An 18,621-nucleotide genomic window follows, 5' to 3' on the forward strand; every position below is an offset into this window, starting at 1 on the left:
ATAACCTGTAGTTATAACCTGTAGTTATAGAGGGTAGAGAGAGCAGTGTTTTCCTGTTATAACCTGTAGTTATAACCTGTAGTTATAACCTGTAGTTATAACCTGTAATCATAGAGGGTAGAGAGAGCAGTGTTTTCCTGTTATAACCTGTAGTCATAGAGAGGGTAGAGAGCAGTGTTTTCCTGTTTAACCTGTTATAACCTGTAGTCATAGAGAGGGTAGAGAGAGCAGTGTTTTCCTGTTATAACCTGTAGTTATAAAGAGGGTAGAGAGAGCAGTGTTTTCCTGTTATAACCTGTGGTTATAACCTGTAGTTATAACCTGTAGTCATAGAGAGGGTAGAGAGAGCAGTGTTTTCCTGTTATAACCTGTAGTCATAGAGAGGGTAGAGAGAGCAGTGTTTTCCTGTTATAACCTGTAGTTATAACCTGTAGTTATAGAGAGGGTAGAGAGAGCAGTGTTTTCCTGTTATAACCAGAGTTATAACCTGTAGTTATAGAGAGGGTAGAGAGAGCAGTGTTTTCCTGTTATAACCTGTAGTTATAACCTGTAGTTATAACCTGTAGTCATAGAGAGGGTAGAGAGAGCAGTGTTTTCCTGTTATAACCTGTAGTTATAAAGAGGGTAGAGAGAGCAGTGTTTTCCTGTTATAACCTGTAGTTATAACCTGTAGTTATAGAGAGGGTAGAGAGAGCAGTGTTTTCCTGTTATAACCTGTAGTCATGGGTAAGCAGTGTTTTCCTGTTATAACCTGCAGTTATAACCTGTAGTTATAGAGAGGGTAGAGAGAGCAGTGTTTTCCTGTTATAACCTGTAGTTATAACCTGTAGTTATAGAGGGTAGAGAGAGCAGTGTTTTCCTGTTATAACCTGTAGTTTAACCTGTAGTCATAGAGAGGGTAGAGAGAGCAGTGTTTTCCTGTTATAACCTGTAGTTATACCCCGTAGTTATAACCTGTAGTTATAACCTGTAGTTATAGAGAGGGTAGAGAGAGCAGTGTTTTCCTCTTATAACCTGTAGTTATAACCTGTAGTCATAGAGAGGGTAGAGAGAGCAGTGTTTTCCTGTTATCCTAGTTATAACCTGTAGTTATAGAGAGGGTAGAGCAGTGTTTTCCTGTTATAACCTGTAGTTATAACCTGTAGTCATAGAGAGGGTAGAGAGAGCAGTGTTTTCCTGTTATAACCTGTAGTTATAACCTGTAGTTATAACCTGTAGTTATAACCTGTAGTTATAACCTGTAGTCATAGAGAGGGTAGAGAGAGCAGTGTTTTCCTGTTATAACCTGTAGTCATAGAGAGGGTAGAGAGAGCAGTGTTTTCCTGTTATAACCTGTAGTTATAACCTGTAGTTATAACCTGTAGTCATAGAGAGGGTAGAGAGAGCTGTGTTTTCCTGTTATAACCTGTAGTTATAACCTGTAGTCATAGAGAGGGTAGAGAGAGCTGTGTTTTCCTGTTATAACCTGTAGTTATAACCTGTAGTCATAGAGAGGGTAGAGAGAGCAGTGTTTTCCTGTTATAACCTGTAGTTATAACCTGTAGTTATAGAGAGGGTAGAGAGAGCAGTGTTTTCCTGTTATAACCTGTAGTTATAACCTGTAGTTATAGAGAGGGTAGAGAGAGCTGTGTTTTCCTGTTATAACCTGTAGTTATACCCTGTAGTTATAACCTGTAGTTATAACCTGTAATCATAGAGGGTAGAGAGAGCAGTGTTTTCCTGTTATAACCTGTAGTCATAGAGAGGGTAGAGAGAGCAGTGTTTTCCTGTTATAACCTGTAGTTATAACCTGTAGTTATAGAGAGGGTAGAGAGAGCAGTGTTTTCCTGTTATAACCTGTAGTTATAACCTGTAGTTATAGAGAGGGTAGAGAGAGCAGTGTTTTCCTGTTATAACCTGTAGTTATAACCTGTAGTTATAGAGAGGGTAGAGAGAGCAGTGTTTTCCTGTTATAACCTGTAGTTATAACCTGTAGTTATAACCTGTAGTCATAGAGAGGGTAGAGAGAGCAGTGTTTTCCTGTTATAACCTGTAGTTATAGAGAGGGTAGAGAGAGCTGTGTTTTCCTGTTATAACCTGTAGTTATAACCTGTAGTCATAGAGAGGGTAGAGAGAGCAGTGTTTTCCTGTTATAACCTGTAGTTATAACCTGTAGTTATAGAGAGGGTAGAGAGAGCAGTGTTTTCCTGTTATAACCTGTAGTTATAACCTGTAGTTATAACCTGTAGTCATAGAGAGGGTAGAGAGAGCTGTGTTTTCCTGTTATAACCTGTAGTTATAACCTGTAGTTATAGAGAGGGTAGAGAGAGCTGTGTTTTCCTGTTATAACCTGTAGTTATAACCTGTAGTCATAGAGAGGGTAGAGAGAGCAGTGTTTTCCTGTTATAACCTGTAGTCATAACCTGTAGTTATAGAGAGGGTAGAGAGAGCAGTGTTTTCCTGTTATAACCTGTAGTTATAACCTGTAGTTATAGAGAGGGTAGAGAGAGCAGTGTTTTCCTGTTATAACCTGTAGTTATAACCTGTAGTTATAACCTGTAGTTATAACCTGTATCATAGAGGGTAGAGAGAGCAGTGTTTTCCTGTTATAACCTGTAGTCATAGAGAGAGGGTAGAGAGCAGTGTTTTCCTGTTATAACCTGTAGTTATAACCTGTAGTCATAGAGAGGGTAGAGAGAGCAGTGTTTTCCTGTTATAACCTGTAGTTATAAAGAGGGTAGAGAGAGCAGTGTTTTCCTGTTATAACCTGTAGTTATAACCTGTAGTCATAGAGAGGGTAGAGAGAGCAGTGTTTTCCTGTTATAACCTGTAGTCATAGAGAGGGTAGAGAGAGCAGTGTTTTCCTGTTATAACCTGTAGTTATAACCTGTAGTTATAGAGAGGGTAGAGAGAGCAGTGTTTTCCTGTTATAACCTAGAGTTATAACCTGTAGTTATAGAGGGTAGAGAGAGCAGTGTTTTCCTGTTATAACCTGTAGTTATAACCTGTAGTCATAGAGAGGGTAGAGAGAGCAGTGTTTTCCTGTTATAACCTGTAGTTATACCCTGTAGTTATAACCTGTAGTTATAACCTGTAGTTATAGAGAGGGTAGAGAGAGCAGTGTTTTCCTCTTATAACCTGTAGTTATAACCTGTAGTCATAGAGAGGGTAGAGAGAGCAGTGTTTTCCTGTTATAACCTGTAGTTATAACCTGTAGTTATAAAGAGGGTAGAGAGAGCAGTGTTTTCCTGTTATAACCTGTGGTTATAACCTGTAGTTATAACCTGTAGTCATAGAGAGGGTAGAGAGAGCAGTGTTTTCCTGTTATAACCTGTAGTCATAGAGAGGGTAGAGAGAGCAGTGTTTTCCTGTTATAACCTGTAGTTATAACCTGTAGTTATAGAGAGGGTAGAGAGAGCAGTGTTTTCCTGTTATAACCTAGAGTTATAACCTGTAGTTATAGAGGGTAGAGAGAGCAGTGTTTTCCTGTTATAACCTGTAGTTATAACCTGTAGTTATAACCTGTAGTTATAGAGAGGGTAGAGAGAGCAGTGTTTTCCTGTTATAACCTGTAGTTATAACCTGTAGTCATAGAGAGGGTAGAGAGAGCAGTGTTTTCCTGTTATAACCTGTAGTTATAACCTGTAGTTATAGAGAGGGTAGAGAGAGCAGTGTTTTCCTGTTATAACCTGTAGTTATAACCTGTAGTTATAGAGAGGGTAGAGAGAGCAGTGTTTTCCTGTTATAACCTGTAGTCATAGAGAGGGTAGAGAGAGCAGTGTTTTCCTGTTATAACCTGTAGTTATAACCTGTAGTTATAGAGAGGGTAGAGAGAGCAGTGTTTTCCTGTTATAACCTGTAGTTATAACCTGTAGTTATAGAGAGGGTAGAGAGAGCAGTGTTTTCCTGTTATAACCTGTAGTTATAACCTGTAGTTATAGAGAGGGTAGAGAGAGCAGTGTTTTCCTGTTATAACCTGTAGTTATACCCTGTAGTTATAACCTGTAGTTATAACCTGTAGTTATAGAGAGGGTAGAGAGAGCTGTGTTTTCCTGTTATAACCTGTAGTTATAACCTGTAGTCATAGAGAGGGTAGAGAGAGCAGTGTTTTCCTGTTATAACCTGTAGTTATAACCTGTAGTTATAGAGAGGGTAGAGAGAGCAGTGTTTTCCTGTTATAACCTGTAGTTATAACCTGTAGTCATAGAGAGGGTAGAGAGAGCAGTGTTTTCCTGTTATAACCTGTAGTTATAACCTGTAGTTATAACCTGTAGTTATAACCTGTAGTCATAGAGAGAGTAGAGAGAGCAGTGTTTTCCTGTTATAACCTGTACTTATAGAGAGGGTAGAGAGAGCAGTGTTTTCCTGTTATAACCTGTAGTTATAACCTGTAGTTATAACCTGTAGTCATAGAGAGGGTAGAGAGAGCAGTGTTTTCCTGTTATAACCTGTAGTTATAACCTGTAGTCATAGAGAGGGTAGAGAGAGCTGTGTTTTCCTGTTATAACCTGTAGTTATAACCTGTAGTCATAGAGAGGGTAGAGAGCAGTGTTTTCCTGTTATAACCTGTAGTTATAACCTGTAGTTATAGAGAGGGTAGAGAGAGCAGTGTTTTCCTGTTATAACCTGTAGTTATAACCTGTAGTTATAGAGAGGGTAGAGAGAGCAGTGTTTTCCTGTTATAACCTGTAGTTATAACCTGTAGTTATAACCTGTAGTTATAACCTGTAATCATAGAGGGTAGAGAGAGCAGTGTTTTCCTGTTATAACCTGTAGTCATAGAGAGGGTAGAGAGAGCAGTGTTTTCCTGTTATAACCTGTAGTTATCATAGAGAGGGTAGGGAGAGCAGTGTTTTCCTGTTATAACCTGTAGTCATAGAGAGGGTAGAGAGAGCAGTGTTCCTGTTGTTATAACCTGTAGTCATAGAGAGGGTAGAGAGAGCAGTGTTTTCCTGTTATAACCTGTAGTCATGAGGGTAGAGAGAGCAGTGTTTTCCTGTTATAACCTGTAGTCATAGAGAGGGTAGAGAGAGCAGTGTTTTCCTGTTATAACCTGTAGTCATAGAGAGGGTAGGGAGAGCAGTGTTTTCCTGTTATAACCTGTAGTCATAGAGAGGGTAGAGAGAGTATGAGGCTGCTTTTGGACCCTCCTGAAACCCAATACAGTCCGTTCCCATAACCCTCTGTCAGACTGGGCCAGGAGTGACAAGGTCTGTTCTCCCTCTGGCATGTCTCCCTCTCTGCCCGTGTCCGCAGCACAGTGTAATTCACAAGGTGGTTGGATTTCAGCGCTGGCTGTAATTTATGAGTGTGACCGAAGTTGTCACGGTTGTCATTGTAGGAACAAAGGTTCTCCTGGTTTGATGCGACGTACTCTTGTGTGTGGTTGTTGAGATCATAAATCTGTTGACCCAGCTGGGGGGAAAAGCAAACAATCGTCCTTCAATGTTAACGTGCTGGTACAGAACACATGGTTGTGAATGAGAACGCTGTACTGACAACACATTACCCTGTAAAAAGGGTTTTGTTTCCTGATTGTCAGAGCCTTTACAGTCGGATGGCAGTAACAGCTATCATCATAGACTAGGAGCATTATAAACCCTTATGTTAATTTTTTAATTTAATGAGGCAAGTTAGTATAAGAACTAATTATTATTTGCAATGACGGCCTACCGGGGAACAGTGGGTTAACTGCCTTGTTCAGGGGAACAGTGGGTTAACTGCCTTGTTCAGGGGAACAGTGGGTTAAATGCCTTGTTCAGGGGAACAGTGGGTTAACTGCCTTGCTCAGGGGGACAGTGGGTTAACTGCCTTGTTCAGTGGCAGAATGATAGATTTTTACCTTGTCAGCTCGGGGGATTCGATCCAGCAACCTTTCGGTTACAGGCCCCACCACTAGGCTACCTGCCGCCCCTCCACTCTAACCACTAGGCTACCTGCCGTCCCCCCACTCTAACCACTAGGCTACCTGCCGTCCCCTCCACTCTAACCACTAGACTACCTGCCGTCCCTCCACTCTAACCACTAGGCTACCTGCCACCCCTCCACTCTAACCACTAGGCTACCTGCCGTCCCTCCATTCTAACCACTAGGCTACCTGCCGTCCCATATGTTTCCTAGTACAAGGGAAACTAGCAACAGTAAATACCTACTCAGTACTGGAATAGTCTGATTAAGAGTCTATTGACGCACCAGTGTGTCAATCTAATTAAAAAAAGAAAAGACAATCACGAGATTCGGAAGTTTTTTTTTATAAAGACATGGGGACGAAGACCAAACAGACACGTAAACAAAACACAGGGTAGAAATCCCAAAACAAAAGAGCGAGGAGTACCTTGAATAAATAACACACGATGATTAACACTACGGGACGAGACCCGTAATCATCTGCGCAATCCACAAGGGCACGAAAGCCCCAAAACACACAGCACAGGTACTCACACGCACCAACGGACATTGGAACAATAATGGACAGACAAGGGAAACCAAAGGGCCCACTTATACAAGTACTAATCAGCAGTTGTAGGGGACAGGTGTGCGTAATGAAAGTTCCGGTAACCTGGTAGGCTAGTTGAGAACAAGTTCTCATTTACAACTGCGACCTGGTCAAGATGAAGCAAAGCAGTTCGACACAAATAAACGACACAGAGTTACACATGGAGTAAAACAAACATACAGTCAATAATACAGTAGAAAAGTCTATATACAGCGTGTGCAAATGAGGTAAGATTAGAGAGGTAAGGCAATAAATAGGCCGTGGTGACGAAGTAATTACAATATAGCAATTAAAACACTGGAATGGTAGAATGTGCAGGAGATGAATGTGCAAGTAGAGACACTGTGGTGCCTTATACAAGGTTTGGTTTGCTTTCACAGTATTGCTTCGGGGTCATTGTCCATCTGCACTGTGAAGCGCCGTCCAATGAGTTTTGAAGCATTTGGCTGAATCTGAGCAGATAATAATATTATTAACACATTAGCCCTTAACACTTCAGAATTCATAGTGCTGTTTTTTTTATCAGCAGTCACATCATCACTAAATACAAGGGAACCAGTTCCATCGGCATCCGCCCACGCCATAACACCACCTCCTCCATGCTTCACAGATGAGGTGTTAGTCATGCTTCTCCATTCTCTTCTCTTCCCATCGTTCTGGTACAAGTTGATCTTTGTCTCATCTCTCATCAGGATGTTGTTCCAGAACTGTACAGGCTTTTTTTAAATTTAAAATTTTATTTTTTACATGTTTTTATGGCAAACTGTAATCTGGTCTTCCTGTTTTTGAGGTTTGCAGTCTTGTGGTAAACCGTCTGTATTTACTCTGGTGAAGTCTTCTCTTGGTTGTTGACTTTGACACAGATACGCCTGCCTCCTGGAGGCTGTTCTTGATCTGGACAACTGTTGTGAAAAGGGGGGTTTCTTCTCCATGGAAAGAATGATTCTGTCATCCACCACAGTTGTTTTCCGTTTTTCTTCTGGGCCTTTTGGTTCCTGAGCTCACCAGTGTGTTCTTTCTGCTTAAAGAATGTACCAAATAGTTGATTTGGACCTCATGTTTTTGCTGTCTCTCTGAGGGGTTTGTTTTTGATTTTTCAGCCCAGTAATGTCTTGCTTCACTGGCAGTGACGGCTCTTTGGACTTCATATTGAGGGTTAAACAGTAACAGATTCGCAATGCAAATGTCACACTTGACCTTTTATCTGCTTACTTGTAAATGAACTAATGAGGGAATAACACACCTGGCCATTGAACACCTGAGCAGGCAATTAAAAAGGGGGGGGGGGCACATATTAAATGTGATGTAATTCCTACAACCTTTCACCCGATTTGGATGTAAAAACCCTCAAATTAAAGCTAAAAGCACTTTCTGCTCATATTCATGATTCAATGTCAACTCCAATATGCTGTGGTAGACAGCTACAATTATAATAACTTGGTCAATGTCCACTCCAATATGCTGTGGTAGACAGCTAAAATTATAATAACTTGGTCAATGTCCACTCCAATATGCTGTGGTAGACAGCTAAAATTATAATAACTTGGTCAATGTCCACTCCAATATGCTGTGGTAGACAGCTACAATTATAATAACTTGGTCAATGTCAACTCCAATATGCTGTGGTTGACAGCTACAATTATAATAACTTGGTCAATGTCCACTCCAATATGCTGTGGTAGACAGCTAAAATTATAATAACTTGGTCAATGTCCACTCCAATATGCTGTGGTAGACAGCTAAAATTATAATAACTTGGTCAATGTCCACTCCAATATGCTGTGGTAGACAGCTAAAATTATAATAACTTGGTCAATGTCAACTCCAATATGCTGTGGTAGACAGCTAAAATTATAATAACTTGGTCAATGTCAACTCCAATATGCTGTGGTAGACAGCTAAAATTATAATAACTTGGTCAATGTCCACTCCAATATGCTGTGGTAGACAGCTACAATTATAATAACTTGGTCAATGTCCACTCCAATATGCTGTGGTAGACAGCTACAATTATAATAACTTGGTCAATGTCCACTCCAATATGCTGTGGTAGACAGCTACAATTATAATAACTTGGTCAATGTCCACTCCAATATGCTGTGGTAGACAGCTACAATTATAATAACTTGGTCAATGTCCACTCCAATATGCTGTGGTAGACAGCTACAATTATAATAACTTGGTCAATGTCCACTCCAATATGCTGTGGTTGACAGCTACAATTATAATAACTTGGTCAATGTCCACTCCAATATGCTGTGGTAGACAGCTACAATTATAATAACTTGGTCAATGTCCACTCCAATATGCTGTGGTTGACAGCTACAATTATAATAACTTGGTCAATGTCCACTCCAATATTGGTCAATGTCCACTCCAATATGCTGTGGTAGACAGCTACAATTATAATAACTTGGTCAATGTCCACTCCAATATGCTGTGGTAGACAGCTACAATTATAATAACTTGGTCAATGTCCACTCCAATATGCTGTGGTTGACAGCTACAATTAATGTCAATGTCCACTCCAATATGCTGTGGTAGACAGCTACAATTATAATAACTTGGTCAATGTCCACTCCAATATGCTGTGGTAGACAGCTACAATTATAATAACTTGGTCAATGTCCAATATGCTCCAATAATGGTCAATGTCCCATATGCTGTGTAGACAGCTCAATTATAATGCTTGGTCAATGTCCACTCCAATATGCTGTGGTAGACAGCTACAATTATAATAACTTGGTCAATGTCCACTCCAATATGCTGTGGTAGACAGCTACAATTATAATAACTTGGTCAATGTCCACTCCAATATGCTGTGGTAGACAGCTACAATTATAATAACTTGGTCAATGTCCAAATATTTATGGACCTCGCTGTATGTGTCCAAAAAAACGTCAATATTTCCTGAGCTTTCTCTCCTAGATAGGAGGACAGACACTTCAAAACCTTGTTTATTATTTATTTTTTGTACCCTTTTTTCTCCCCATTTGGTAGCTACAGTCTTGTCTCATTGCTGCAACTCCCGTACGGACTCGGGAGAGGCGAAGGTCGAGAGCCGTGCGTCCTCAGAAACACAACCCAACCAAGTCGCACTGCTTCTTGACACAATGCCCACTTAACCCGGGAAGCCAGCCGCACCAATGTGTGGGAGGAAACACTGTACACCTGGTGACCGTGTCAGCGTGCACTGCACCCGGGACGCCACAGGAGTCGCTAGTGCGCGATGGGAAAAGAACATCCCTGCCGGTCAAACCCTCCATTAACCCAGACGGCGCTGGGTCAATTGTGCGCCGCCCCATGGGTCTCCCGGTCGCGGCCGGCTGCTACAGAGCCTGGACTCAAACCCAGAATCTCTAGTGGCACAGCTAGCACTGTGATGCAGTGCCTTAGACCACTACGCCACTAAGGAGGCCTCAAAACCTTAGTTCTTATGATTCATTTTTTTTTACTGCTTTATTAATGTATTTCTATGGGCTATAGTAGTAAAGGCCAAATTCAATATTTTATATTTTATTTGTATTTTTTGACCTACAGAGGACCTAAAATTCCAAATTGTACAGCTAAATGATCCATGGTAGGACCATCTTAAAACAATTCCATATGTCAGATTAGTAGGAGGGAGGACCATCTTAAAACAATTCCATATGTCAGATTAGTAGGAGGGAGGACCATCTTAAAACAATTCCATATGTCAGATTAGTAGGAGGGAGGACCATCTTAAAACAATTCCATATGTCAGATTAGTAGGAGGGAGGACCATCTTAAAACAATTCCATGTGTCAGATTAGTAGGAGGGAGGACCCTCTTAAAACAATTCCACATGTCAGATTAATAGGGGGACCATCTTAAAACAATTCCATATGTCAGCCCCCAATATACCGTACAGTCAAGTCATGTGAGTCAATGGTAGAACTACAGCGCCCCCTGTTGGTTCAATAGGACTGCGTCACTATGGGGGCGTTGCATGGCTTTCTGAAAGGGGTTAGTGACACCGTGGCAGACTGTCAACTTAACAGGAATCAGAGAAAAAACTTCATAACAAATGTTTTCATGTTTGTGTATAATTCTAAAGTCCAGAATGACGGTTGGGAACGAATGGGAGGGAATGTGACCTCTCCAGGTACTAAACCGCATCTCAAACAGCACCATAAACTTCCCCTTCTTGCCTCCTGTGGTGTTCCCGAGTGATGGCTTAGTTCTCAGATGGAGTTGCCGAGCGTGCGGCCGTAAAGGGACTCTGAGGCTGTAAAACAGGAAATGAAGTGGTTCAGACCTGACCCTGAGAGGGAGTCTGAGGCTGTAAAACAGGAAATGAGACCTGACCCTGAGAGGGACTCTGAGGCTGTAAAACAGGAAATGAGACCTGACCCTGAGAGGGAGTCTGAGGCTGTAAAACAGGAAATGAAGAGGTTCAGACCTGACCCTGAGAGGGAGTCTGAGGCTGTAAAACAGGAAATGAGCCCTGACCCTGAGAGGGAGTCTGAGGCTGTAAAACAGGAAATGAGACCTGACCCTGAGAGGGAGTCTGAGGCTGTAAAACAGGAAATGAAGAGGTTCAGACCTGACCCTGAGAGGGAGTCCGTGTGCCCTAGCTGTGAGTCTAGTTTAGAATACCTCCTTATTAAAATATAATGTCTCCGTCTCACTGTCTGTCACAGCCTGGTGCGTTTCAAAGGTCCAACTGGACAGCACCATATTGGACAACTGGACAGCACCATATTGGACAGCTGGACAACACCATATTGGACACCACCATATTGGACAACTGGACAGCACCATATTGGACAACTGGACAACACCATATTGGACAGCTGGACAACACCATATTGGACAACTGGACACCACCATATTGGACAACTGGACAACACCATATTGGACAACTGGACAACACCATATTGGACAGCTGGACAACACCATATTGGACAACTGGACAACACCATATTGGACAACAGGACAACACCATATTGGACAACACCATATTGGACAACTGGACAACACCATATTGGACAGCTGGACAACACCATATTGGACAGCTGGACAACACCATATTGGACAGCTGGACAACACCATATTGGACAGCTGGACAACACCATATTGGACAGCTGGACAACACCATATTGGACAGCTGGACAACACCATATTGGACAACTGGACAACACCATATTGGACAACTGGACAACACCATATTGGACAGCTGGACAACACCATATTGGACAGCTGGACAACACCATACTGGACAACACCATATTGGACAGCTGGACAACACCATATTGGACAGCTGGACAACACCATATTGGACAACACCATATTGGACAGCTGGACAACACCATATTGGACAGCTGGACAACACCATATTGGACAGCTGGACAACACCATATTGGACAACTGGACAACACCATATTGGACAGCTGGACAACACCATATTGGACAACACCATATTGGACAACTGGACAACACCATATTGGACAACTGGACAACACCATATTGGACAGCTGGACAACACCATATTGGACAGCTGGACAACACCATATTGGACAGCTGGACAACACCATATTGGACAGCTGGACAACACCATATTGGACAGCTGGACAACACCATATTGGACAGCTGGACAACACCATATTGGACAGCTGGACAACACCATATTGGACAGCTGGACAACACCATATTGGACAGCTGGACAACACCATATTGGACAACTGGACAACACCATATTGGACAGCTGGACAACACCATATTGGACAACTGGACAACACCATATTGGACAGCTGGACAACACCATATTGGACAACTGGACAACACCATATTGGACAGCTGGACAACACCATATTGGACAGCTGGACAACACCATACTGGACAACACCATATTGGACAGCTGGACAACACCATATTGGACAGCTGGACAACACCATATTGGACAACTGGACAACACCATATTGGACAGCTGGACAACACCATATTGGACAGCTGGACAACACCATATTGGACAGCTGGACAACACCATATTGGACAGCTGGACAACACCATATTGGACAACTGGACAACACCATATTGGACAGCTGGACAACACCATATTGGACAACTGGACAACACCATATTGGACAACTGGACAACACCATATTGGACAGCTGGACAACACCATACTGGACAACACCATATTGGACAGCTGGACAACACCATATTGGACAGCTGGACAACACCATATTGGACAGCTGGACAACACCATATTGGACAGCTGGACAACACCATATTGGACAACTGGACAACACCATACTGGACAACACCATATTGGACAGCTGGACAACACCATATTGGACAGCTGGACAACACCATATTGGACAGCTGGACAACACCATATTGGACAACTGGACAACACCATATTGGACAGCTGGACAACACCATATTGGACAGCTGGACAACACCATATTGGACAACTGGACAACACCATATTGGACAGCTGGACAACACCATGTTCAATCCAATATTGTGTCTGTTATACATCTGATTTATTATGCATAAAAGGTACAGTAATCCTTAACACAGTTGTGCTAGCAGGAACACTTGTTTTTTTTTTACTATAGAGAATAGGGTGTAATTTGGGACACTGGTTTGAACAGATACTGTTGGGACATAAATAGTCTGTCGGAACTATAAGTCTCTATTGTCAGAACCCAGATCCTGAAATACAATGACCTGGTAATGAGGACGTGCTATCCATATAGTTAAGACCCCTCCAGGGTTTATCATAGCTGCTCCCCATAGTTAAGACCCCTCCAGGGTTTATCATAGCTGCTCCCCATAGTTAAGACCCCTCCAGGGTTTATCATAGCTGCTCTCCATAGTTAAGACCCCTCCAGGGTTTAACATAGCTGCTCCTCATAGTTAAGACCCCTCCAGGGTTTAACATAGCTGCTCCTCATAGTTAAGACCCCTCCAGGGTTTAACATAGCTGCTCCCCATAGTTAAGACCCCTCCAGGGTTTATCATAGCTGCTCCTCATAGTTAAGACCCCTCCAGGGTTTATCCAGGGTTTATCATAGCTGCTCCCCATAGTTAAGACCCCTCCAGGGTTTATCATAGCTGCTCCCCATAGTTAAGACCCCTCCAGGGTTTATCATAGCTGCTCCCCATAGTTAAGACCCCTCCAGGGTTTATCATAGCTGCTCCCCATAGTTAAGACCCCTCCAGGGTTTAACATAGCTGCTCCCCATAGCTAAGACCCCTCCAGGGTTTACCATAGCTGCTCCCCATAGTTAAGACCCCTCCAGGGTTTATCATAGCTGCTCCCCATAGTTAAGACCCCTCCAGGGTTTATCATAGCTGCTCCCCATAGTTAAGACCCCTCCAGGGTTTATCATAGCTGCTCCCCATAGGGTTTAAGCTGCTCCCCCCTCCAGGGTTTATCATAGCTGCTCCCCATAGTTAAGACCCCTCCAGGGTTTATCATAGCTGCTCCCCATAGTTAAGACCCCTCCAGGGTTTATCATAGCTGCTCCCCATAGTTAAGACCCCTCCAGGGTTTATCATAGCTGCTCCCCATAGTTAAGACCCCTCCAGGGTTTATCATAGCTGCTCCCCATAGTTAAGACCCCTCCTCCCCATAGTTAAGACCCCTCCAGGGTTTATCATAGCTGCTCCCCATAGTTAAGACCCCTCCAGGGTTTATCATAGCTGCTCCCCATAGTTAAGACCCCTCCAGGGTTTATCATAGCTGCTCCCCATAGTTAAGACCCCTCCAGGGTTTATCATAGCTGCTCCCCATAGTTAAGACCCCTCCAGGGTTTATCATAGCTGCTCCCCATAGTTAAGACCCCTCCAGGGTTTATCATAGCTGCTCCCCATAGTTAAGACCCCTCCAGGGTTTATCATAGCTGCTCCCCATAGTTAAGACCCCTCCAGGGTTTATCATAGCTGCTCCCCATAGTTAAGACCCCTCCAGGGTTTATCATAGCTGCTCCCCATAGTTAAGACCCCTCCAGGGTTTATCATAGCTGCTCCCCATAGTTAAGACCCCTCCAGGGTTTATCATAGCTGCTCCCCATAGTTAAGACCCCTCCAGGGTTTATCATAGCTGCTCCCCATAGTTAAGACCCCTCCAGGGTTTATCATAGCTGCTCCCCATAGTTAAGACCCCTCCAGGGTTTATCATAGCTGCTCCCCATAGTTAAGACCCCCCTCCAGGGTTTATCATAGCTGCTCCCCATAGTTAAGACCCCTCCAGGGACCCCTCCAGGGTTTATCATAGCTGCTCCCCATAGTTAAGACCCCTCCAGGGTTTATCATAGCTGCTCCCCATAGTTAAGACCCCTCCAGGGTTTATCATAGCTGCTCCTCATAGCTAAGACCCCTCCAGGGTTTAACATAGCTGCTCCCCATAGCTAAGACCCCTCCAGGGTTTAACATAGCTGCTCCCCATAGTTAAGACCCCTCCAGGGTTTATCATAGCTGCTCCCCATAGCTAAGACCCCTCCAGGGTTTATCATAGCTGCTCCCCATAGTTAAGACCCCTCCAGGGTTTAACAGAGCTGCTCCCCATAGTTAAGACCCCTCCAGGGTTTATCATAGCTGCTCTCCATAGTTAAGACCCCTCCAGGGTTTAACATAGCTGCTCCTCATAGTTAAGACCCCTCCAGGGTTTAACATAGCTGCTCCCCATAGTTAAGACCCCTCCAGTGTTTATCATAGCTGCTCCCCATAGTTAAGACCCCTCCAGGGTTTATCATAGCTGCTCCCCATAGTTAAGACCCCTCCAGGGTTTATCATAGCTGCTCCCCATAGTTAAGACTCCTCCAGGGTTTATCATAGTTAAGCTGCTCCCCATAGTTAAGACTCCTCCAGGGTTTATCATAGCTGCTCCCCATAGTTAAGACTCCTCCAGGGGCTGTTTAAGACTCCTCCAGGGTTTAACATAGCTGCTCCCCATAGCTAAGACCCCTCCAGGGTTTAACATAGCTGCTCCCCATAGTTAAGACCCCTCCAGGGTTTATCATAGCTGCTCCCCATAGTTAAGACCCCTCCAGGGTTTAACATAGCTGCTCTCTGTGGTCACTGCTATATTTGTTGTCTCTGTCTGGCAGGACCAAAGGCAGGGAAGGAAGCCCTGTCATTCATGTTTAATGAGATAGTCTATTAATGCATTTATGTCTCAGTAGTTCCAGCCTCAGGGCAACAGCACCAGGAACACTGATACATGGTGGGAGGCAACCCGTCTGTAGAGAGACTCATTAATGCATGGTTCTATATTGAGGGGTACAGTAGGTTGCCTCTGATATCTTGACAGGTCAGTGACAGATTATTAGCTACTTGGTCTGGGTATGAATTCTAGAGCAGACGAAGTGGCCAAAGTACATTTGATTATGTAAATACACGAACTCGGTTTATATTGTAAAAAAAAAAAAAAGTCTGTAGATGTAAATGAACATAATCTATCAGGTTAGTATTGATCAATACAGACACTGTTCTCCCATGCCAACCGAGGACCAAGGACATCGTCTGAGCCAACTCTGTATAACCCCTTTAGTCCTTAGTTATAATTAGCCTATGGCATCCATTCTGTTCCCGCTTCGGGCCTAGAGGACATTCTGTGTTACCAGACATCTGTCGACAGTTCTCATAAAACACACGAATCGAAGGAATGGCAGCACAGGTCATTGCTATGCTGCCTGACTGCCTGGGAGGTATTGTTGTCTTGGCTGTCATGTGTGCCTGGAGGCCCCGCGTTGCCCACATAGTGTCTCTCACACTGTACTTGGTGTTGCTTTTCTAAAGTAAAGTGATCAGTATTTTATGTCCCTTTTAATAGTGCTGTCATGTAAAAAAAAAAAAAACTTCCCATTAGGATGTGTTCTTGTTTTGACTCATTTGACTGTCAGGAAATACTTCCTCTGACCTCTGCCCTCTGACCTCTGCCCTCTCTTTGTAGGCCTAGAATTAAAACGTTTTATTTTTTAATTTTTTTAAAGTGCAATATCTTAAATATTAATGAATAATAATAATAATAAATATTCATAACATGGTAAATAGGAGAGTTGATCAGCCCTTCTACTACTGCTGTGTTTTGACATTCAGTGACTTCCTCTTCCTCTGCCTCTCTTGACGACAGTATAACATTTACACAATGTGGACATATGAATGAACAGACAAATAGTGAAGAATCTAACCTTTCTCTGCTGTTTCTCCCAGGCGGGGTCCAGGAGCAGATCTCTGTCCCACTCGTCATCCTGGATGGTGTAGTCATTATTCTGCTGTTCCTGCATCTGCATCGTGTATCCATTATTATAGTCTACTGATGTCTGCATCGTGTATCCATTATTATAGTCTACTGATGTCTGCATCATCTGGCTCTGCATCGTCTGGTTCTGCATCGTCTTGCTCTGCATCGTCTGGTTCTGCATCATCTGGGTCTGCATCGTCTGCATCATGAAGCTCTAGAACAACACACCTGACTACAGGACAACAGGTGGTGAACAGGAGACAAGACAACGACAAAAAACCTTTTGTGTGAGTTTCTTCTCCTGAAGTCACTGCTGCAGCTTGATCAGAAGATGTGTTGGGGGATTTGGAGTCAGAAAGCTGATCAGTCAGTGTCCTCTCTCTGTGTCTCTCTCTCTCTCTCTCTGTCTTTCTCTCTGTCTCTCTCTCTCTCTCTCTCTCTCTCTCTCTCTCTGTCTCTCTCTCTCTCTCTCTCTCTCTCTCTCTCTCTCTCTCTCTCTCTCCGAGTGTCTGTCTGTCCCTTGTTGTCCTTGGACTGCCCTGCAGCAGTTGTCCAGGCAGAGAATGTATCTACTAGTTATAGTTGGGTGTCGTGTGTCACAGTGACCAATGAGAAATTGTCATCCGTTGTGTGATCATTCAGAATGAGAGTCTATTATTGGTTACACCTAGTGTTGACTGTCTTCCTGAGACCATGGAGTTAAATCCAGTGCCTTCGGGAAAGTATTCAGACCCCGCTGACTCTTCCCACATTTTGGTACGTTACAGCCTTATTCTAAAATGGATTACGTGAAACAATATCCTCAGCAATCTACACACAATACCCTATAATGACAAAGCGAAAACAGGTTTTTGGCAAATTTGTTAAACAGAAATACCTTATTTACATAAGTATTCAGACCCTTTGCTATGAGACTTGAAATTGAGCTCAGGTGCATCCTGTTTTCATTAATCATCCTTGAGATGTTTTTACAACTTGATTGGAGACTACCTGTGGTAAATTCAATTGATTGGATATGATTTGGAAAAGCACACACCTGTCTATATAAGATCCCACAGTTAACAGTGCATGTCAGAGCAAAAACTAAGCCATGAGGTCGAAGGAATTGTCTGTTGAGATCTGAGACAGGATTGTGTAGAGGCACAGAAGGTACCAAAAAATGTCTGCAGCATTGAAGGTCCCCAAGAACACAGTGGCCTCCATCATTCTTAAATGGAAGGAGTTTGGAACCACCAAGACTCTTCCTAGAGCTGGCCACCTGGCCAAACTGAGCAATTGGGAAAGAAGGGCCTTGGTCTGGTAGGTGACCAAGGTCCCGATGGTCACTCTGACAGAGCTCTAGAGTCCCTCTGTGGAGATGGGAGAACCTTCCACCAATTAGGCATTTATGGTAGAGTGGCCAGACGGAAGCCACTCCTCAGTAAAAGGCACATGACAGCCCGCTTGGAGTTTGCAAAAAGGCACCTAAAGACTCTCAGACCATGAGAAACAAGATTCTCTGGTCTGATGAAACCAAGATTGAACTCTTTGGCTTGAATGCCAAGCGTCACGTCTGGAGGAAACCTGGCACCATCCCTACAGTGAAGCATGGTGGTGGAAGCATCAAACTGTGGGGATGTTTTTCAGCAGCAGGTACTGGGAGACTAGTCAGGATCGAGGGAAAGATGAAATGGAGCAAAGTACAGAGAGATCCTTGATTAAAAGCCTGCTCCAGAACACTCAGGACCTCAGACTGGGGGTGAAGGTTCATCTTTCAACAGGACAACGACCCTAAACACACAGCCAAGATAAGTGGCTTCGGGACAAGTCTCTGAATGGCCTTGAGTGGCCGATTAGTAACTTGGTCAAAAATAATGGCACCGATTGGCCTAAAGGTGACGCTGAAATTAGTTAAGTGACATGTCTGAGTTATTGATAAATTAGTTAA

At 43.3% G+C, this 18,621-nt stretch overlaps 1 protein-coding gene across 1 annotated transcript in view; it reads right to left on the reverse strand.

Annotated features, from left to right (window-relative positions):
- Positions 1 to 17,289, reverse strand: part of LOC112241380 (alpha-actinin-2-like) — an 81,119-nt gene extending 63,830 nt beyond the window's left edge. Inside the window, exon 1 of the mRNA XM_042315756.1 lies at positions 16,642 to 17,289. Within this exon, the coding sequence (XP_042171690.1) occupies positions 16,642 to 16,902 (261 nt within the window). The 5' untranslated portion in view covers positions 16,903 to 17,289. The remainder of the gene's footprint in view (positions 1 to 16,641) is intronic.
- Positions 17,290 to 18,621: the final 1,332 nt, after the last annotated feature.

Source organism: Oncorhynchus tshawytscha, unplaced genomic scaffold (genome assembly GCF_018296145.1).
Source record: "Oncorhynchus tshawytscha isolate Ot180627B unplaced genomic scaffold, Otsh_v2.0 Un_contig_4107_pilon_pilon, whole genome shotgun sequence".
In the NCBI taxonomy this organism is placed as follows: Eukaryota; Metazoa; Chordata; class Actinopteri; order Salmoniformes; family Salmonidae; genus Oncorhynchus; species Oncorhynchus tshawytscha.